The sequence below is a fragment of the Taeniopygia guttata genome, chromosome 1 (genome assembly GCF_048771995.1).
Source record: "Taeniopygia guttata chromosome 1, bTaeGut7.mat, whole genome shotgun sequence".
Classification (NCBI taxonomy): Eukaryota; Metazoa; Chordata; class Aves; order Passeriformes; family Estrildidae; genus Taeniopygia; species Taeniopygia guttata.
Window position 1 is genome coordinate 90,159,648 of NC_133024.1, and position 22,612 is coordinate 90,182,259.

At 43.4% G+C, this 22,612-nt stretch overlaps 1 protein-coding gene across 1 annotated transcript; it reads right to left on the reverse strand.

Annotated features, from left to right (window-relative positions):
- Positions 1–1,830: 1,830 nt before the first annotated feature.
- Positions 1,831–21,649, reverse strand: LOC100223776 (uncharacterized). The gene is made up of 17 exons (XM_072936689.1): positions 21,524–21,649; positions 20,363–20,494; positions 19,182–19,342; positions 18,612–18,636; positions 18,407–18,520; positions 17,327–17,467; positions 15,471–15,577; positions 14,837–14,957; positions 14,121–14,646; positions 11,696–11,904; positions 9,367–9,527; positions 7,946–7,970; positions 5,601–5,714; positions 4,889–5,029; positions 4,034–4,281; positions 3,131–3,248; positions 1,831–2,372 (listed from the first exon to the last, which is right to left on the reverse strand). The coding sequence occupies exons 1-17, from the start codon at positions 21,591–21,593 to the stop codon at positions 1,831–1,833; spliced, it is 2,955 nt and encodes a 984-aa protein (XP_072792790.1). The 5' UTR covers positions 21,594–21,649.
- Positions 21,650–22,612: the final 963 nt, after the last annotated feature.

Below are 22,612 nucleotides of genomic sequence, written 5' to 3' on the forward strand. Positions count from 1 at the left end.
AGTGGACAGAGAGAGAGCTGAGGAGGGTGTGAGGATGCCCTCCATCTTCAGGAAGAAGAGAAGGCGATCTCTGTCTTTTGGACCCTCGGCCCCAGGGGAAAATGGGGGGGACTCTAGTCCCGAATTGTGATACTGGACTGTTGTTCCTGGTGGTCCTTGGCAAAGCATCCTTAAAGGAGCCCTATAAGCAGTCTCTGTCCATGCACGGTGGTGAGAGCACTGTGACATGGAGAGGAGAGTGCCACACTGGCCGGTGTGTCTGGGCAGTGCCACGTGTGACATTGGAAACACAAGAGGTGGCAGTTGTGTTTCCTGGGGGGGTCTATGGTTGCAACGGGGACTCCTCTCTTCCCCGATGGACTCAGTATTGATTATATTGAAGGGTGAAAACTTGATTAAGGATCCAAATGGGTCTCGCTGGGGTTTGGTGGAGTTGGGTGGAGGGAGGAGAAATGTTTTGGAAGGTTTTCATTTCGAATTTTGTGTGTTTTTTTTCTTTCCTTTCTTTTCCTTTTATAGTAGTAGTAGTAGTAGTAGTAGTGTAATAAAGCTTTTTCCTTTGTTATTAAGTTTGGCCTGCTTTGCTCTGTCCTTGATCACATTTCACAGCATTTAATTAGTAAGTTGTATTTTCATGGGGCGCTGGCATTGTGCCAGCGTCAAACCATGACATCAGGGAACAAACACTGCTGAGCAAACATTGAAGTAAGCCCACCTAGGAGTTGTACAGGTGAAGACCATCAAGCTGGGATACCTGACCTGCCCATTCACTTGCCTGCCCACAATGAGTGCTGACTGCAGCAATGCTTGCTGTTTCCAGAGCTGTGTTTTGAGTTTTTCAGTCTGCTTTGCTCACAGCACCTGCTATGTGAAATGAGCCAGTACCAGCTCAAAGCCCAAGAGAGACAGAGCAGGTGCCTAAGGAAGTTCAATGTTCCAGAGCACAGGGGAACATGAGATTGGAAAAGCTTTGCAAAAGCCATCGGAATTGTAAGGGGAATAGAGGCTGATGGGGCTTTTTTATGAAAAAACCCAACCAAAGGAGAACAAAAAAGAAAGAACAGTTTATTTCTAATGCTGGTATACATCAATATTGCACTTAACAGGAACATCTAGAGCCATACACATGAAAGGAGTTTTCCAATCCTTAGCCATACAAAATGGAGAACAAGATACAGAAAATAGTAAATGTGCCTATATATTTTTTCTGATGAGCAGTGTGTACAAATTAAGCCAGAGTGAAGTACAATCCTTATAAAACAAAACCCCCTTTTAATGAGCTGCTGTGATCTGAGCAGGCCATTTTGTGGAATATGTGATTTTTTAGTATCACATATTGATTAATTAATTGAGTCTCAGCTTTTGCCATTCAAGATCCCCTGCTTTCTTAATCTTCTGAACAAGTCTTAAGGTAAAAGCTAAACATCTCCAGTATGGACAAACTCCCTGCTGAGCCAGATGGCTGCAATATGAGGATTAACTGATTCCCATCCTTCCTGCTTTCATCATGACTAGTGACTGTTCAGAACATGTTTAGGAACCTCTGGTAGGAGCACTCAAAGCAACAGATAGGAACCAAAATGGACATTGATAAATAATTCCAAGAAGCCAAAGACCTCACTCAGCAGCCTTTTTTCTTGGGGAAATTCCCTCATTCAACCAATTCCAGATGTGTGCTTTAAAGCCAGGAATAATACAAATGGAAGCAGAATATAACTTCAAGGAACCAGATCTCAAAACAAACTTAGCGGATATGCAGGAAAAGAAAGCTTCCATTTCTTATCCTGCACCTTGGCAGCTAACAAGAAGGATCAAGGGGACACATCACCACTACAAACTCATGACTGTTCTTACCCAGCGCAAGAACCGGGACAGTTTGGTATAGACACCATATTTGCCTTTCCTTGCACATCCTTCGCCCCAGCTAACAATTCCAGTAACAAAATAAGTATCCTTATACCTGGTCACATGGGGGCCACCACTGTCTCCTTGGCAAGCATCTTTTTGCTCTGTGTCATAACCAGCACAGAACATGTTCTCAGTTATGGCTAAGTTAGTGGACTGCTTGCAAGTGTTCCTATTAACATAGGGGACTTCGAGCACCTTCAGTTTTTTTGACGTTCGCCCACCTTCAAACTCCCTCCCAAAGCCACTAACCCTCCCAGATTTCTGGTTCATCAGTACTTCATTAGCAAAGTCTGCTTTGGGGAGACACGCTGGAATGACGTACTCTGAAAACCTGATAGGTTCCTTCAGCTTTAATAAGGCAATGTCATTATCGTAAGTCTCAGCAATAAATTTGGAATGAACAAGTATCTTGTCCACAGTGTGCATTGATTCAGACTGCTCTTTCTTCTCTCTGTCCACTTCACCTGCACAAGAACATGAAAAGGGTCATTAATGTGGAGAAAATATAGGAATTTCAGAACAACCTTGACAGAGGAAGAGAGTAGTATGTTCATTCTGAGTACTTTGTCCAGGACCTTAGACCACACAAGGAAACTGTAAACAGGTATGGCAATATTTCTTAGCAGCAGCTGAATTGGCTTTGGTCCTGAGATTTGGCCTATGGAGATTTTTGTACCAGTTTACACAAAGGCATAAGGTGATTCAGCTAAACTAATGCAATTTTGTGTGGAAGCTCCTACAGGAGCTTGAGCCTGACCTAGAGAAGAGAACATGGTCTGGACTACAACAGTGCAAAGATGAAGCTGTGTTGATCCTGTGTCCTGGCTCAAAAGGGAAGCAATGATAAATCTCAGTTTGTTCTTTTGTACTCTATTCAACGAGTCATAGCTTTCCTGGGGGTTCCTGCAAGAACAAATCTGGATGCTTCTGAAATGCCAGGAATGATGAGCTTCCTGCAGAAGCACTGCTCTGCTGAAAATATTGATAACCAACATTTCTAGAATACTTGACTCTAATCACTTCCAGCTAGCTGGCAGAGAAGCAAGAGAGGCACCTGTTGTTACAAGGAAGGATGGTCAGAATAACAAGAAATTATTGAAAGCAGCAGAAAGGTAACAAACCTTACTGAATCATGTGTACATCTCATGGGAGACTTAAGGCATAGAAGGTTAGGCACAACAGATACTCTGACCTCAAAGGAGTAAAAGAAATAATCACTCACCAACAACAACATTGATTTCTTTGGTTTGGTTTATGCAATGAGCTGCAGTAAGAATAAAATTTTCATTCAGAATAGTTCCACCACAAAACTCTTCTCCTTCCTCGTTTAACAGAACAGCCTGTGAAGCAAAGAACGCAAGGGCACATGGAAGAAGTGCAGTTTAACGTAGATGAGCTATAATGAGGAAACTGATTTCTCTGCACAATCCAGTGATGCTTCTTACTGCAACATGTATGTGGACCTCCACGTCTCTCCGAGCACTGCATTCCCATCTTCAGAAGCTACAGATTGACTTCTACTGCTACAGAATCCTGATTGTCTTTATGTGAAGTTAACATTTGGCTTCCACATTACCTCACTCCCAGTGCTGAGGAATGTCTCTCAGGCACTGACTGACTGAGCAGGCAGAGTGCAGACTCCAGATCACCCCATCCCTTGGACTTAGCCCCAAACAATCACCAAATACAGGAATTCATTTTGGCTGGCCCAAACTGAAGAGTAAAACTGAGACATGAGGGTGTGTTCCTGAACCAAAACGCTGGCTTTATCTGCTTTATCACCCGGCTCTCAGGTGTGCTGCCTGAGTGGATGGTGTCAGTCAGAACCAAAATGTAACCTGCAAAGATGGCCCGGGAGATCAGCATGACCCAGAAGTGCTCTCTGGGGATAAGGTAGGCAGTTCCATCTAAAATGGCACAAAGCCTTTTATTTCAAACCCGTGAGGCTGCAGTTTGCAGAGCAGCACATCCAAGTGCCCGGGGCCACACAGTTCAGCCACATCTCGCTGCCACTGGCAGGCGACATGGGTGACGTTCAGAAGGCACCCAGCTGGAAGGAGCCACTGCTCACCTCTCCTCAGAGACACGCTCTACCCACATGCAGGGCAAAGCCCCCTCCATTTACCTGCCATGGGCATTGGCCAGGAAGACACTCATCCCCACCAACTATCCTGGTATCCACATACGGAGTCTTGCCGCTTGTTCTGTTGTCGGGCGGAGGCGTTGGGCTCTCTGTGGTAATTGCAAAGTCCTCCTCTGCACTCGTGTTTGTAGGAGGGTCTTCTTGATCACTCATTCCACTGCTATGGTCAGTGGGTGAAAGAACAGACCTTTTTTTCCTTGCCACAGAGACTTTTCCACAAGGGTATTTTACTGTAAAGAAAAGAATACTAAAAATAAAGATGGAGAGGAACACCAGAGAAAACCTCTTAGAAATTACAAGGAAAGAGAGTGAAGTAATATGGTTTATGAGAGCAATTAGTTATTTTTAAAAACTATATAAAAACAATATCATTAGCATATATTTGACAACCACTGGCCAGGCTTTATATAAAAGCCCTAAAATGTACATGTGTAAGTAGCATTAATTATAATTACTTTACTTTTCAGTTTCTAGAAAAAGAAAATTTTGTAAAGAAAAGTTTTGCAGGCTGCCAATTTATGTGATGTGTAGGTATTTAAGAAAATTATTTATTAATGCAATTTCTTTTCTCTTGGCAACAGTGGAGTTTACTATGGTAATTTGGTGAGAGGCACCTTGCAAATGGTTCAAAATCATGTACATTTTGATCCATTCCATCACAGAACCTCACAAATGGAAAACTTTGGCAATATAAATCTCCTGGCCTCACTCTTGAGTTTATGTTATGTAGAATACTGGTGGTTCAAAAGACATTCCTCAACTGTAAACCAAGACATCCCTTAACTGTGAAACAAGGCACACCAACCACTGCTATTGCTTTATCACATGGCTTCATACCTGTTGCAACACACTGTTTGCCATCCTCTGCTAGAACATACCCATCTGCACAGGAACACAAAACATCCTTCCGCCCATCTCTTCGGACGCTGCAGAACTGCTCACAGTCCCCGTTGTTTATTTTGCAGAACTTTGGTATGACTATGAAAGAGATGGCAGCAGAAAAACTGTATATAAACACTGACTTCACAGATGATCTGGAAGTTCCCTGAAACAAAACCCGCTCTTCAAACAGGATCTGTATCCCCACCTGCCAAGCACGTGAAGCACCCTTTAGGGATAACTGATGTGAGTGCTGAACATCAGCTTGTGCCTTACAAAGCAGCCACATCCAACACTTCAAATGTACTTGCCAAGTCAGAGTGGGCCCACTGGCCATGGCATGGTGAGCTCCAAAAGCAGAGACAAATTGTCAGGAGAAGAATGAACAAAACACTATCAGAGAACATAATTGTGTAAATCCTCACACAGTTCCTCCCTCCTGCCCTAAAAACTCCAGCTCCTCATCACTCCCCTCAGTTTCCTGACTGAACTTCAGTTTCACACTCCCGCACTTACTTCTGGGCTAATGATACCCCCTCCCATGGCAAGGTCACAGGGGCAGCTCTAAGCCACAGAAGTGAGCCCCAGGAAGGATTTCCATGCAAAATATGCTTCCTTACAAAGCTCCCTGGGAAGTTTGCCGCCACAGTTCTCTAAAGCAGAAACTTACCAAATTCACAGTTCTTGCCTTGATAACCATCCAAGCACGTGCAAGTGTAGGAACCAATTCCATCTTTACAGTGGCCACCATAGTGACAAGGATTTGAACTGCACTGGTTCCCATCTACAAAAACAAACCAAAACCCAAGTTATTATAAGCGTGCAAGCATTTTCCATGAACTTGGAAAAGCTCTTAGTTTTCTTACGCCATCTTTCATCCTTCCTTTTAAAATTCAGGTCCTGTGAGTTGCCACATTCCAGATGGAATAAATAGTATAAATGCAATCATTCCAAACCTGCAATGATTCATCTACATATCCTCAGTTTTGCAATTTCTTTTTGGTGGCCACTGTATTATGATGCATACACAAACTTTTTTTTTGGTGGGAATATTAAGAAATTAGATTGGTTGGTTAAAGCATGGTGCTGATATGGAAAGGGTTGCATATTTGATCCCTGTATGGGCCATTCATTTATGAATAATCAATGACTCAATATTCCTTGTGGATCCTTCCAGCTCTGAATATTCTTTGATACCATGATTGTGGTTAGAATATACATACAGTGAAGCCAGTAAGAGCTGACAGGACATTTCCACATTGCAATTACTGCCTAAAATACTGAACTTCTGGCACCTTGCATTTCCCTATAGTTTCTGCTCTGTTTCATACAAAATGCAAGATATCCAGAAAAGTGACACTTGATAATTTTCTACTTTAGCTAACATCCTCTTATCGATCTATTTTACCACTTGTTCTGCCCTTCTTTGGAGCAGATGAAACATCAATTTCCATAGCAGAAACGACTTGCAAGAAGCTACTCATCCTAAGGATCCAGCATGCTCCCTGTGTGGTATTTCTGGACTGTAATCTCATCTGCTGCAGCTTTGCCTGTCATGGGGAACAGCTGCTGGGCTTTGTGTACTGCACCCACAAATCAAGATCAATTTTCTACCTGTATGTGGATAAAACCAAGAACTCTCCAAATGCTCTGGCCATGGAGGCTCTGGAAACTGATGTCCATGCTTAACAGAGGGAAGACAAGACCAACATTAACCAAAAAAAAAGACAGACTGAAGGCCTACAGGATAACTTCTGGTTTCTGCCTCCTCTGCAGTACCATAGCATTCTATTCTGTAGTGGTCTTAGCTAAACAGCATCCTATTGTTAGAAAACATACTTATTTAGTCTTACCCTACACTGTAGTTGCAGCTGTGGTAATGAGTTTTATATCAATATTGCACAAATTGCAGAATCCCCTACTAAAATAGGAAGCAGGAACAAATTGTTCTAGTAACTTGGCTGAACATAGCTGTGGTTTTCAATACTTCTGAACACTCATAAAGCATTTGCGGACTGTGGTTTAAAATGTATGAAAACTAACATTTCTACTAAGAGCATTGGCACTGATATTCTTCTGCTTGTATTCTCATAGGAAAATGGTTTGAAATATTCCAATAGTCTTTACTGTAACACTGACACAGGCTTTGCTTGAAATTTTAGTCTGTAGGTTGCAGAGTTCATCCCATGCTTAGAAAATTGTGAAAAGTCTATGTCTTCTTCATGGCAACTGTCTTCATTTTTCTGCAGATTCCAAAAGACAAAGCTGAGCTGTCTTTGGTCAACATTTTTGAGGCACTCCTAGTGTGCAAACTGGACATATACTTTCTGCAGAACATATTATCAAATATAAATACATTAAAAGTCTGTCACTGCATAGTGCTTACAAAAACTAGAACCCTAATAAATAAAACTCACATATTTAGATAAAAAAAACAGAAAACTGTTAGGTAGTATCTGCTGATCCACTGGCATATTCTCCTTGAATGCCAAACAGTTCCGTAAAAAACACGACCACAAAAATGCTCTTTAAGACAGGAATCAACATCACTTTGACATGGTAGGGGACAGGAAACTGGCAAATGACTATACAATGTAATTTAACTTCGTGTTGGTTATGGCACTTAAGAGACACCCTCATCTGTAACTCTTTGCATCTTGAAATCTCTTATCTGGGACAGCCCCTCTGAAGGAAAACTTATCTGGCAGTCCCACACACAGTTTCCGCTCCTCACTGTCCTTTGTGCAAAGGACCACTGTTATTTTTTTGGGAGGACAAAGGTCAGCCCAGCAACTGGAGACAGCTGAACCTTGCCTTCAAATGAAGCAATTGGGTTCAAGCAACAACAGGCAGTTGTTGCTTGATTCCTTTTCCAGAGGAAATACAAGGTGAGGGTATCCCAGAGTGAAAAGAGAGGAAGCAAGGGAGCAGGAAGGAGTTACTTAAGAGGTGCATCCTTTCAAACTTTGCAATAAGTAAGCTTAATCTTCTAAACAAAGACAGAGTGTTTCTTACCTACATAGATGTTCCAGAATTCCTCCTACAGGTAAGTGAGAAATTGAGGGAAAAAAAAAAATAAATAGAGTTAGATAAGAATTACCAAATTACTCAGAAAAATATTAGATTTTCATACACAGGATACTTGCAGCTAACAATTGTTAAAGGAAATATATACATTACAGATACATATAGTACCTAGCAGCCCACTATTACCATTTAATAACTTAAAACCCTATGATCTATATAGTGCCCAGTTCTACAGAAATAAGTCTCATACATTTTTCAGAAATATCTGAACCTCCTTAAGAGTTTTTCCAGTGTGACCCATTCACCATAAGCCACTTGATTTCTTGATAATTACCTTTCCACCAGTTTTGACTGAATGTACTTACAGTCCTGTAATGCCAAATTCTCAGTCTTGATCCCCCACTGCATACTCCCATCAATCAGGACCTCACAAATCCTGACATTTTAAAATATTCTGTCTGATTTGTGCTCTCCTTTCCATTTGCACTGAGAACTCCAGGATGCTGCCTGTGCAAGACAGTCCTTTCCAGTGACATCTGGTCACCAGGCAGAACAGGCTGTGCCAGTTCTGCTATAGGTAAATCAACATTTATGATCTGAAGTACAATGGTGATGCACTCAGGACTCCCCACCCAAGACACCTCAGGGCCACTCCAAGAACATTCTGGCTATCAAGTAATAATAAAGGGAAGTTAATCTGGTCTTAGCTCCAGTTTCAGGGTAGTTCTAAACAGCCATATAGCGACAGTATATATTTGCAATACCAGCTTTTCTACTTACAGTCCACACACCTGCCCCATCTCTTTAACTTTCCCTTCAGCTTGGGAACAAATCACATTTCTGTCTAAAGTTAAGCAAGCCATTGGGGTAGGGCAGGTGACACAAGAGTCACACAAACTTCATTCCAGTCAACATTAAGGCATTTATGAACTGTTCACAGTATACATTCTCTCACTTTACATAAAGAGAGCTACAAAATTACAAGCAAAGCTGCTTCAGATAAGTTCAGTAAAATTCCCTCATGAGGTTCCATGTCAGCATTTGCCTTCTCAGACTTCCTGTGGACTGCCTTGGCCCTTAGGGATGTAACCCAAGACAGGGTGAATGTATTTTCAGCACTGGTAGCAGCAAAGTCATTGAACGTCAAATAGCTTTCAATGGCAATTAAACAGATCAGAACAGGTAAAAGAATTGAGGATTTTACCTGGGCTGGCCATGCAAGAGCTAAATTAAGACTGTTATGGGATGATTGTTGCCTTAGCAATTCCAGCCACAGTCAATCACTATTTGTTCTTTGTGTTAAGTGATTGGGGAAAACTTGTCAATTTTGATGCCCAGCTCAAAGGAAATTAATAGTAATTTAAAAATATAAATATAAAGCTCTATGTTTCATATTAGTTCATCCTTACAGTTTTCTCCTGGTCTTCAAAAGCTTCTCTTGCTTCTTCTTTTGAGCAGCGCTCCTCATTGCATTCTCTTTCAATATTCCCTTTCTTCAATTCCTCTAATAAATAGTTAGCACGTTTTGTTCTTTCCAAGAACTTGTCAGCATTTTCTTTCTTGATGAATACTAGATAGCAGAGAAAAATGATACAGGTGGGTAACATTTAGTGGTGGAAAAGAGTAATGACAAATGAGTGAAGTAGAAACACAGGCTGATTCATCCCAGGCTCTCTCAGAGCAGTCTCTCTGAGAATCAGTAACCTCAAAACAAAATGTAGTAACGTGAAATTCTCTCCTACTCATTTTAATCTTGAAAAGGTTGCCAATGAGGGTTTATATTTCTGCTGCTCCTGCTCAATACTCAGTCTTGAATGTAATGACTTTCCCTGAATGCTGGGAAGATCACAGAATCACCTTCAGGATCACCTAGTCCAACCCATGCCCTAACAGTTCAAATCATGGCACTAAGTGCCACATCCAGTCTTTTTTTAAACACATCCAGGGATGGTGACTACACCACATTCCTGGTACATTCCAGTACTTTATCACTCTTTCCATGAAAAACTTTCTTCTAATATCCAACCTCTATTTCCCTTGGTGCAGCTTAAGGCTGTGTCCTCTCATTCTGTCAGTTGCTGCCTGCAGAAAGAGACCGACCCCACCTGACTGCAGCCACCTTTCAGGGAGTTGTAGAGAGTGGTAAGATCACCTCCAAGTCTCCTTTCCTCCAGGCTAAACACCTCCAGCTCCCTCAGTCTTTCCTCACAGGGTTTGTGTTCCAAGCCCCTCACCAGCCTCGGTGCCTCCTCTGGATGTGCTCAGGTGTCTCAGAGTCCTTCCCAAACTGAGGGCCCAGAACTGGACACAGCACTCACAGTGCAGCCTCACCAGTGCTGAGTACAGGGGAAGGATGACCTCCTGGGATTAAATAAATTGCTAATTACCCTGTAAAGAGTGTATCTTCTAGGAAAGTGTGAAGAGTTTGGAAGCTGGCATTTAATCAAGTTCTAGCACCTGGAATTTACACTGAGGAAATACTTTCCAATATTTCCTATATTTCCAATATTTTTTAGGCTGGAGTGTGGAAGAATGTGCTACAGATGTGACTTCAAGGACAATGGCATGCTCACTGGGAGGCCTGCACATTCCTTTTGGAGCATTCTTCATGCAGCTTAATTCCATAACAAATAAACTTGCTAAAAGTAATGATATACCCCAATATCCTCCAAGTGAACACAGAGAAGACTTATTCTGCTTTCACTGAAATTGGTGAAGGCAAGGAGGGAGGAAAATTCTGTTTGTGTTATTTATATTAAGCAATCCCATGCATAATTTGAAGCCCCACTTACTTTGAGAAGGCTCCTCTCATGGAAGGCTTACAGAAAGTACTTTTAACTTGCAGCTCAGCGACTATTAGTTCATTCACCCACTATCTTATTTGCCCTTAAATCCCCTTCTTCAGCAACAGGAAAGTGACAGGACACAGCCGGTGGGGTTATCACCTCTCTATTCCTTTGCTTTCACGCCACCCGCGTAAGCGGATGTTTTTGTAAACTCGAATTAGCCTCCTTCTCAGGCTGTTCACTCTTTTTCCCAAGCTCTCTATCATACTCCTTCTTTAGAGACATCAAGGAGCAAGAGGCATTGGTCAAGGGAAGCAGGATATTCCAGAAACATGCTAAAGACCTTGTTTTAAACCCCAAGCAGTCCGACTTACTGAAGGAAGAGTTAACAGCTTTTGAAAAGTTATTTGCTGATGTTGCCTTGGACTTAGGCGCTGACTCTGGCGGCACAAGAGGGCAGCGGGACCTGCTCCCCCGCTGTGCCCCAGCTCCTCCCCGGCCAGGCGCATCCCACCACGACTTGGCCAGGTTTCCCCTCGCACACGAGAGCACCTCAGGCTACGAGAGCAGCTGTCCTCCCGGTGCGAAAGGCGGGCAATCCCACGGGCAATCCCACGGGCAATCCCACGGGCAATCCCACTTTCCTACACCGTCCCCGAGATGCCCGCAGCAGCTCCCTGCCCCCGAAGCTCAGCTCCCCGCTTGACGGCGGTGTGCGGAGTCGGCAGAGTGCTGATCAGCCTTCAGCCGCGAGAAGCCGAACCTGCCGGGGCTGAGCCGTGGGGCGCCCGCTGCCCTGCCCCGCCGCCGCGGCTCCTGGCACCGTCCCGGTGCGCGCCCCCGCCCGCGGCACCGACCTGCGGCGTTCGCCCGGCAGGCCCCCCCTGCCCCCGAAGACTGTTTGGAAGGGAGATTCCCCCCTCCCGAAAAGATGGAAAAGGAGCCGCCTTACCGTCTCCCTGAGCGCGGAGCTCGGCGGGCAGCGCGGAGCAGAGCAGGAGGAGCAGCAGGCGCCCGGCCATGGCGGCGCCCGCCGAAGCCGCGCTCGGGCCCGCGCCGGCGGCACGGACGGACGGGAGGGACGGGACGGACGGGACGGACGGGAGGGACGGGAGCCGAAGTCTTCGGCCCCTCGGGCGGGGTGAGACTGAAGCCGCGTAACTTCACCCTGCCCAGAAATAGCGGAAGCGCCGGGACAGGGTGACAGGCGCGGCGGGATTTCTCAGTCGGGGGGAATGAAGCTGCTCTTCTTTTTGTTCTTTATTTTGTCAGAGCCCAAGGCAGCGTGGAGTTTGTTTGGTTTGTGGGCTTGTTTTTTTTTTTTTTTAAGTTTTTAAATTGCACCTTTATTTTGGAGGAAGGGAAGTGAATGGTCCCTCAATACGCCGGCGTGGCCCCGGCCCGGCGCTGGGCAAAGCCGGGCTCCCAGCTGCTGCAGCTGCTCCCGGCCGTGTGTCCCATCCACATCCAGCTCTGTAACCTGTTGGCTCCGCGCTTTGGAGCAGTGACCTCGGCCGGGCGCTCGCCTGCAACTGGCCTCAGTCTCCCCTTTCTTGTGGGGAGTTCGCAGTGCACGGTGGAGGCCACGTCCTCAGTGCTTCCAGAGCCGGCCATCAGGTCTCCTTCGTCTTCTTGGCTTTCCTAAGCAGGCTGTTATATTAAAAAAATCATCTAAAACCCACGTTTGTTTTGAAAAAGTAATTGTGTGTGGCAGTTATTAGTACTGATTTCTTTTGGCGTTTTACCCTTTTTTTCTGCAAGGTGCTTTGTTCACAAATATCAGTATTTTCACTGGAATGTTATAGAGGAGAAATCATATTATGGATCATGGTAAACAGAAACTATTCTACCTTGAGGGGTCGTCAGGGATTGTTTTACAGTGCCGAGCACCTCATCTAAACGAAAATGAAGCTTTATTTGCTGGTCACTACTTACTTTCTCCTTGAGACTGGACTCTCTTTAGGAGTAAGGAGAATGTCTAGTGCATGTATGCATATATACTGTAACATCTCTTGTTTCTCAGGTCTCTTAAATTTGCTGCCCTTCCTAGTTCAATTCACTACCTAAATGAACAGTAAAACTTCCTTCTCTGTTAGTATAGCAGGTTATAGGATGTTCAGTATTGCATGGTATGTACCATACAATGACAATGTTTTCCCCTAATAATAGAGTATGATCAGTTGTGTCCTACTTGCTGATAAGCTTTTGTGATTGAGTTGATATTCTGCATTGTTTGAACAATCTAGAGCATAAATTCTGCATGACATAGTTAAACTGTTTTCCAATCTCCTAGTTCAGTTTTATTTTCCTCACCTTTTCAGTGTTTTCAGACTAAGGTTAGAAAGTATATTTTTGAACTGTATGTTTGCAGAGAGCTTCAGAGCTATCATTTATGCCTTAAGACTTTAGTGAATGGTCTTCGGTCAGCGTTTCACAGAGGGGTAGACAATTATCCTGTTCTGGTTAGATCTCAGGATAGGAGTACAATTGAGATTACACTGGACAGCTGATTAACATTCTCTTTCATTTGCACTCTTTCTATAGACAAGCATAATATCAAGGCAAATATAAGATTAAATCAGTGGTATTCTTTATCTCTCATAAATATAGGGTTAAATATTGCACTTACTAGCCTTATAGCAATAGTGCTTGGTGCAATAAGATTTAAATCAAGTTTTCATAGCAGACTTGTAAATATGGAATCAACCTTTTTCCAGATTTCTTGTCCTGGAGAGTGCCTGCAGTTCCTCCCTTTCAAATCTCCCTGTTGCCACTGCAACTGCGGGAAAAAGCTGCTCTAACATAAGCTAAAGGAAGCACCTTTTCTATTTTTGTTTCTGCTATTTCATCATTATATTACAGGATCCATAGCATAGGAAGTTATGAAAGCCAGAAGCATAAATATGTTTAAAGGAGGTTGCACGCAATTATGAACAGCATATTCATTCATGACTGTTCAATCTAATGCAACTTCTGGCTCAGGAAGTCTGTACTTCACTGATTACCAGAAGTTCAGAGGGTAGCTGGAGGAAGGCTTATGATCTGCGTGTTGTGTTGCTGACAGTCTTTCTCTCAGCATCTGACCTTTAGCAGAAATGGATGCAGAGGAGGAGGGACATTGTGTCTGATTCGTTAGGGTCATTCTCTGCCTGCTTGACAAGATACACAAGTTTACAGACAACACCGAGAGGGAAGTTATTTTGTGTATTCAAGTAGGCCTTAGGCTCACTTCAAATCTTTAATAGTGTTGTAAGTATGGCCTGCATCAGATATCTAAAATAATGAAGGAATCCTTCAATGGGAAAATGGTACAGAGGAACTGGGGGGCAATAACACGACCTGGAAATGCTGTGGCTCAACATCATTAGTCCATGTGCTTCCTCAACCAGTCGATGTATTTGGATACCCTTGTGTAAACCCCATAGCTGCCTTCAACAGCACAGCCCTTTCCCCAGCTGACAACCCCAGTCAGAAACCAAGTGTTCTTGTACTGTGTAGCATGAGGACCACCACTGTCTCCCTTGCAGGAGTCCTTAACCCCAGACAGGTCTCCTGCACAGAACATATTCTCTGTAATATTTAAATCGGTCTCCTTTTCACATTCTTGTGTCTTTACACGTGGCAAATCAACTCTCATCAGAACAGAAGAGGTGGCACCTCCATCTATTAGTCGTCCCCATCCACTTACTGTGGAGAACTTGATGGTGGACAGTTCAAATACAGCGAACCTTTTCTCAGGCAAACATATTGGCACCACATAGTCGGTGAGATTCACGGGTGTTTCCAGGTTCAAGAGGGCAATATCATTATTGACCTGTCCATTCTTGTATTCTTCATGAATGATCATCCTGGTGACTCCACTTTCTTGCTCAGTTTTCTCATCAACATTTATTTTGTGTTCACCTGGAAAAGTTATTAATCGCAGGTCATGTCAGGTAGCTCCTTGATTCCTTGGAAGTTTGAGGATGTGGGGTGTTTCTAGTCTGATACCTCTAATGACAATTACCTTTTATTGCCAAAGGTGCCTACTCTGATTTTATCAGGTTGAGATGCTGCCACCACCTTGATAAGATGAGGAGGGGAAGATACATACCCAGTCTCACCCGAAGCTGTTTAGGGTGAGTGTGCTCCAAGCAGTGAGCCGCAGTGACCACCCACTCTGGGGAAAGCAGGGTGCCACCACACGTTTCTCTCTGATCCTGTATTATAAGGGCCTGCCAACATAAAGCAAATTAATGTTTTTCATCAAATGTTCTTGACATAAATCTCAGAGATGGGTTTCATATTGCTTCTTTCTGTCCTTTTATGCAGCTATGTTTGACAATACCACGCTGACTGCATGGTGAACTTGGCAAGGGAAGGCTTCCCGTGGAAATTTTCTTCATCTTGTAGTATGGACCCTGCATATTATGGCCCAAAACGTATCTGCAACTAAAGGTGCAACTAAAATTCTTGCTGGCAGTGAAGTTAAGGACTAAGGGGTGAGGAGATAGAGACAGCTGTGCTACCACTCTAATCCTATGAAACCAGGTACTCCAGAATAAAGCTAAGGTGCCTATATGAAACAGGTAGATCTGCTGGCTATGGATGAAGAAGGAATTTGGTTATCAAGACGTGGCACTTTTTATGAATTTTTAACATCATAGATTTAAAGCAATGAATTTAGTGTAGTGGCTTCATAAGGAAATTTGAAAAATAAAAGCAGTGAAAGATTTTTGAAAACTCACTTGCCATGGACATTCACCTGGAGGACAGATGAAACCACCTACTATTCTCCCATGTGCAGTTGAACTTTTTTTTGCCAGCACTGGTATTTTTCCACATGGGTATTTCACTGGGAAAAAAAAAAAAAAAAAAAAAAAAAAAAAAAAAAAAAAGCAAAACCCAAAACAACAAAAGGCAACAAGGATTTTATTGTACTGAATTCACAGCAAAATGTGTAATGTTTTCAGAGAAGCTTTGTCAGCTGAAAAACTGATTTCTAGTCTAGGACCATGAATTCTCTAAAATAATGTAAAGCAGCTCAGCAGGTAAATAGTAGTTTTTAGTTTGGAAACAGCTGGAAATTCTCTTACTATTAGAGTTCAGGCCCTTACAGCATCATTGACATGGACTCACCTACCATAGCTCTTTGCAGACAATAAACCTGCTTAAGATACACATCAACACAATGAGGTAGGCTGCAGGCTGGAGTGCAGAAGTGACCCTGACAAGCTCTGTAGTCTACACATTTTCTTTGTCCCTGCTGACTTTAAGTCAGTTGTACCAAGTGCACTGCATCCATGGCAGAGTGAGAGAGGCTTAATCGTGGGGTGTACATCTTGCCATTCTTTTTTTGGGCAGAGCCAAAGACGTCCCAAGGGCAGAAACTTGTTGTGGTGTGCCTCTCCCTCACTACCCTGTTTGCTTGTGTCCAGAGCCTGCTGGATTCTTCCAGACTGCACATCTCTGTTCTGCCTGAGCCAGCATGTGAAGACTGGCAATAAAGAGAATCAAATCCTGACTGAACTTGCAGTTAAGCTGTAGTGCAGAGGAAATTTCGGTGTTTCCAGTACATCCTTTACCCAGCTGAGTTTTCCTGTAAAGGAGAAGGTCTACCCTTGGGGGTGCCTGTGCGCCAGGTGTCTGTGCTGTAACTGAACACACCATCCCTTCTGTCTGGCAGTCACTTCCCTCTGTGATAACACTGTGAGAAGGAGTGCTCTTTTTCTACCTCTTTGGGAGCCAGGGTCCTATAGTCTGTGCTGAGCTGCATGCAATCTCTCCGTGGAGCTGTAAGTACTTCAGCTGACATGAAGACAGCATGAAGGTTTTACAGGTACATGCAAGGTATGGAGAAACAGGATGCTTTTTGGTGGCAGCTGGTGAAAGATTAAACAGACATAACACATAACACCCATAGTCTCTAATGCTGTGTGTAGAGCAACACAAATTTAGGCCATTGTGGGAGATGGCAGGGGACTGTCAGCCTGGTAGTTACGCAGTTTTTTCTACTTGCAACACATGGCAAATTTTACAGCTATTTTGGTCCCCAAGAAGCAACCAGGAACAAATACATCTTCCTTGCAGGGAAAGATGCACTGAAAAGCCTGTGAGGAATTTTGAATTGTTTGTTCCTAGCTTTTAACAAAAGCAGCTTTCCCATCACGTGGTATTGCAGAATCTGTTAATAAGGGATAAGCACATTAGTAGGCATTTTTTTCTAATGAAATTGCTGCTGTTGAGAGCTAGGTTGTCATTACCAGCTCTCTGCATGAGTGCTCCATTGAGGTGTGTGCAGGGGAGCACCACTCCTCAAAATTACTTTGCATGCTCCCTGTGGCTCTGTCCATTATGTTGTTATGTTCATATCCTCAGGGGTCTCCTTTTCCCTCTAATAAAGTAATTCAAGTAGGCATCTGCAAAAGAGTCAGATGCCAGCTCATGTATTGGCAAAAAGATTAACTTGCACTACCCTAGTCCCAGTTGAAGAGGTGAGGAGCTAGTATCTGAGCATTATGCATTGCATGTCCTGACACGTACATTTTGAAAAGTTTTCTCCCAGAGCTGGCTTAGACTTAGCATCAGGTTAGTAGCATCTTACCTTGAGGGATGCAGGACACGCCATCACTTGCTAAAGTGTAATCATCATCACAGAAGCACAGTCGTATTTCGGACTGCTTGTCAGTACAGTACTGCTCACAGCCACCATTGTCAAAAATGCACTTCAGTTTGTCAGCCACAGCTAAAGTCAGAGAAAGAGAATTTAGGATTCTGGACTTGGATTTTTGTGCTTAACATTGATAACTTACTATTGGAATGTCATCGGGAAAGCAAAGCAGGAAAAAAAATTTCTGTGATTTATGCAGAGCAACTTCATCAAAAATGCCTTCCATCAAAAGCTAAGTAGTCCTGGATCTCCAGGGATTAGGGGAGAATAGGCTTTGTTTAAGAAAGATATACATAAAATTAAATCAATTAGCATTTATACAGTATCTGAGCTGTCTCAAGAATGGAGATATTGTAATTGTATGGTAACCATTGTAAAATATGACTGAAAAATTTTAATTCTTTGACATTTTGCCATTTAGCATGGAAGATGCTCTGGGATGACTGTAGAGACTGCCTGCCTAGACTTGAGTGCCTAGCTCTTGTCCAGACTCTGCATGTTCTGAGGATGTAACACTCAATGTTCAATGTTTCAGTGTCTTCTGAAATCAGTGGAAAGATGTGTATTAACTTCATAAACCATGGGATCCTTTCCTTTGGGTTTTGTACATATGCAGTATAGTTCTTACATACTGCATGGAGCTTCTAAGTTAAAATAACTTCAGCACTTGAGAAGGAAATAATTCCTTCTTTTTTCTCAGATGGTGTGCAAATACAATTTTTCTTTTTTTTCCCCACAAAGTCATTATAGGGCAATTAAGTATTCTGCTGCCTTGCAGTGCCTGACTGCTACCTGGTTAGATCCATCCCGCAGCACCAAAAGTGCTATGACAGTAGCTGTCACAGCTAGAATGATGCAGAATCACAGAACCATAGAATACCCTGAGTTGGAAGGGACCAACGAGGATCATCAAGTCCAAATTCTGAATTACAATGACTGCTATTGTTTATCTCAGTGCCTTGCATTTGAATCAATAATGGCATTTTTATTTTGGTAAGTTGTGCCACAGCTGACCTTTTTCACAGCTCTTGCCCTCGTATTCGACAGGACAGCGGCAAACATAATCCTGGAACTGGTCATCACAAATCCCACCATTCTGACAGGGGTTGGAGGCACACTGGTTGGGGTCTGTAAAACACTCAGTGTCAGTCCAGCTCACGCAAAGAGCTGCAGCAGTGGGAGTGTTCCACAGCTGTTAGAACATCCTGAATGATCGTACCGGAATAGGTGTGCCAGAACTCTTCCTGGAAGAAAAAGATGTGAGATTTGATTAAAGAAGAATCAAGTCAAGTCTTACAGCCCTTGTTGCATAGCATGGATTACAGAGTAATGCCACTTCTGCCTTTATAGTTTGTGACAGTTAATATCCATAAAATATTCTGTTTTCTAGATTGTACATTATTTTCATATACTAATAGAGAAAGGCCTTGTTTGCACATAGTGGGTCAAATATAAATAAGCTCTGTATAGCTGAGGTGGGATTGGCTAAAAAAAATGTTGCACAATACAATAATTTAAAGTATTGTCAGGGCAGGCATTACTGGGGGTTTGTCTTAGAGAGCATCCATTTTCCCACCATCCCTTAGATGGTTACTGCTTGGGATTATCCATGCAGTGTGCCCTCCTGCAACTCACTGCTGCTGTGTACCCCTGTAAATAGAAAAGAAAAATGCAAAATGCAGGACACAAAGTGCTTTTTTAACTCTGGTGGTTTAAAGTGTCAAAGCACACCCTTGAGTAGGGAGAGTCCTTGTGACAACGAGTGCTCGCCCAGCCCTATGTTACTTACTGTTCTTTCAAGATCACCGTAAATCTCTCTTGCTTCCTCGTAGGAGCACAATTCTTCTATGCATTCTCGCTCTAGTGACCCCAGTTTTATCTCTTCAAAGAAGCTGTTGGCTCGTCTTCGTCTTTCCAAAACGTTGCTTGCCTCTTCCTGCTTTAGAAAGACTGAAAAACAGCGGCACGTTCTGTTTGTCATACGGCTGCACTTGCTAGAGAGGATGGAGGGGCAGTTTTCCCTGAAAGCATTTTTGCTTCCCAAGCTTTTTCTGAGACACTTAAGAAAAAAATGGGCAGATATGAAAGAGTCTCCTTTCTCTGGCCTGCCTCAAGGTAAAGTGACAACAGAGGAATTTTAGAGATGCCAGAACTCAGAGAAGATGGTGTGTTACAATAGTGGGCTGTGCGTGTTGTATGCATGTCAGTGACTCCTGAGGTACTGTTGCATGTCATATGCATCTGAGCACATAGCTGGAGAGCCTGTGTCACTTTATCAAGCACTGGTGTACATGGCACTGGAAAGGCCGTGTCATGTTATCTAGCACTGGTGTACATGGTAAAAGCTGATTTTTCTGTAGTTGATACAGTCAGTCACAGTGACAGGTGGACCACAGTCCTGCCTTCACTCACAGTCACATGTTTTTTCAAACCCCTTCACCTGTTGGACCTGAAGAAGAGATTTATCCCTCCTCTAGTAGACCACAATTTTGAGCCACTGCTTTAATATATTATCTTTAATTTTATTCTATGGAAAAGGTTATGTTATGTATTGGAGAATGCTGACTGCATTTCCCAGTGGAGCCTGTGAATGGCTCCTAGCTCCTGCCATCACCACAGACTACAGCTAGGAAGGAGTCTTCTTGTGTGTCTCTACCATGATTTGGAAAGATATTGGGAACATAGGTTTGATAGCAGGCATCAGCAGAGTTAATTTCCTAGAATTGCATCAGCTTGCAACTGGCAGAAGTGTGCACTGGACACACTAATGTCATGGTCACCATGCTGACCTCAGCCTCAGGACAGTAGCACATCACACAGCTGTGCTCTCCCAGTGTAATTCAGGATAAGGAACAAGAAGTCCAAGTGCTGATGTGTGATTTTGCTCCATGTACAACACAGAAAAAGTCTTGGAATTTCTAGTTTTTCCTTTTTTTCCTTTTTCTCCTTTACGTCTGTAGGGGAGCTTACATTTCAGTGCTTTAACTGTTTCACTTCTGCTTGTGGGTAGATTTGGGGACTGAGGCTGATGCATATCTCCTGCCTTTCCCCAGGACTCCTCTCCAAAAGCGTGGGAGTTATCTTCTGCCTGCTGAAGGGGCCCTGAGGGATGTTGAAAGACAGACTCATGTGTGTCATCAGCAATACACACCTAATCATAGATGCTGAGAGGGTTCTTTCCAGTCTGAAGTGATGTGAGGTGTCTCCATAAACATTTGTCTCTAATTCTGGATATTTGCTGAATTATGTGCAGAATAGTGGTAATTTCCCCCTGCATTTCAAGGTTACTTAGAAGAATGAAATATTGTGCACTGAATTTATCCCTGGGTACTTCATAAGCATTTGGTCATTATAGGAATGTCAGCTGCATCTTTCTGCCTCAATTTCAGTCAGGTTGTATGCATTTGATATGGCTTTCCTTAAAGGCTTTTAATTAACCTTATGCTGCAGATACATGGCACATGTATCAGTGCATGGGCACAGACTCTGACAGAGAAGCATGCCTGAGCACATGGCTTGGGACATCCATCCACTAATTTTGGCATTATCCACTTTTTTGTATTGGATAATTTCTGACTTTGCTACCTATGTTTCCACCTTTCCTCACTGCAACAATCAAGACCTAGTCAATGGCTAATGGGGAATCTGAGAGCACTGGATCTGCTTTATTAATATGGGGAGCTGGTTTTTGGACATACACTGAGCAACTGAAGAGCTACCCCTTCTCTGCCTTCTACTGAAACAGGGTGGATCCTACCCGCTTTAATTACTCATCATCTGAATGACAGGCTATTGGTGCTTTGCTTTGAAGCGTCCCAGTTCTGCATGAAATAACTGTAAATCCCAGTTCCTTTCTTCATGTAGACAGCTGGTGGTTTGCCTGCTGTCTGTGCACCAAGATAAAAAATTATTTTAGCAGTCTAGAGGTGCTTTTCCTTAGCTGGCGGAACAAGTGCAAAGAGCATTTCTGAGAGTAAATTAGAGTTTTAGAATAACACACAGGCACAGCAGGAGACAGGACAAACATGCAGCAGTGCTCAAAAACCTGCAGTGGAAATCACCTCAGTAACAGGAAAGAGGAAAGAGGTCTATTGCCAGTAAGCATCATTACAGCTATATCCTACAACATACCTGCATCCAGAGAAAGAGGGATCAGTAGCAGAAAGCAGAGAAACAAAGCCACATACTGCCTGGAAATCATGATGAACCCTGTGAGCCAGTGTTCTGTAGTGTATTGACATTTCAGCAAGGGCTGTTTGGCCAAAGGGCTCAGCTTCAAAAGCTTGGAACCAGAGGAGGGGCCAGCAAGTCATGGAAACAGCAAAAGATCCATGACAGCCTGGTAAGCTGAGCAGAAGGGCACATGCAAATCCTACAATGTGCCCTTTTCACAGAAACAGGGAGCTTGGTTTTGAAATGTGCTCTACAAACACATGCAAAAGCTGTGCTGGTTACACAGGCTGATATCCCAGGCCTGCATTTTCCATTTAACACACCTTTTCCATGAGAAACATGAATGCTGGGACACTGAATCCATAAGACAGGAATTAACTTGGCCACATAGCGCCACATGAAGAGAGCATGTGATATTATCTTGCATCAGCAGTCAAGATACGGCCGTTCAGTGCTTTGGAGTATGACTGTACTACTGGCATCTATTCCCATTTTTCTATCACCATTGAAACTCTGCACTTCTGTCTGAATTTGCTTGGAGACACTAATTAACCAGCAAGAGACACCCTGCACTGGTTCTCTCCATCTTTGCTGCCAGACCCATGTGGCCTGTACAGGTTGTACCAGCTGGCAGTGGCACTGAGCTGATCCATGCTGTACTTCACCAGGAACTACAGGGCTTGAGGGGCCACTCTGCAGACTGTACTTTATCTGGAACATAAGCAGTCCCCTGATTTAATGGAAATCAATTAATGGCATCAGACTGGTGAGCTGAAAACATTCTTGAGAAAATATTTACTTAAGATAGCAGCAAGGTAAAGAGCATGTTTGTCTATGAGAAGTGAAGCATTAGCCAAAGGCTGGAGTATTTTCCAGGCTGTTCTCCCCTTCCGACATGGAAAGGAAGGAGCATCAGCTCCTGTAGCATCTGAATGCTACAGCAAATGAAATCAACAGCTGGATTTTTACTTTGTGCCAATGCTCAGCATAACTTCCTGCAGAAGATGTGATTGCTTAGGGAAGCCAGGATCCTGGCTGTTGTTTCCA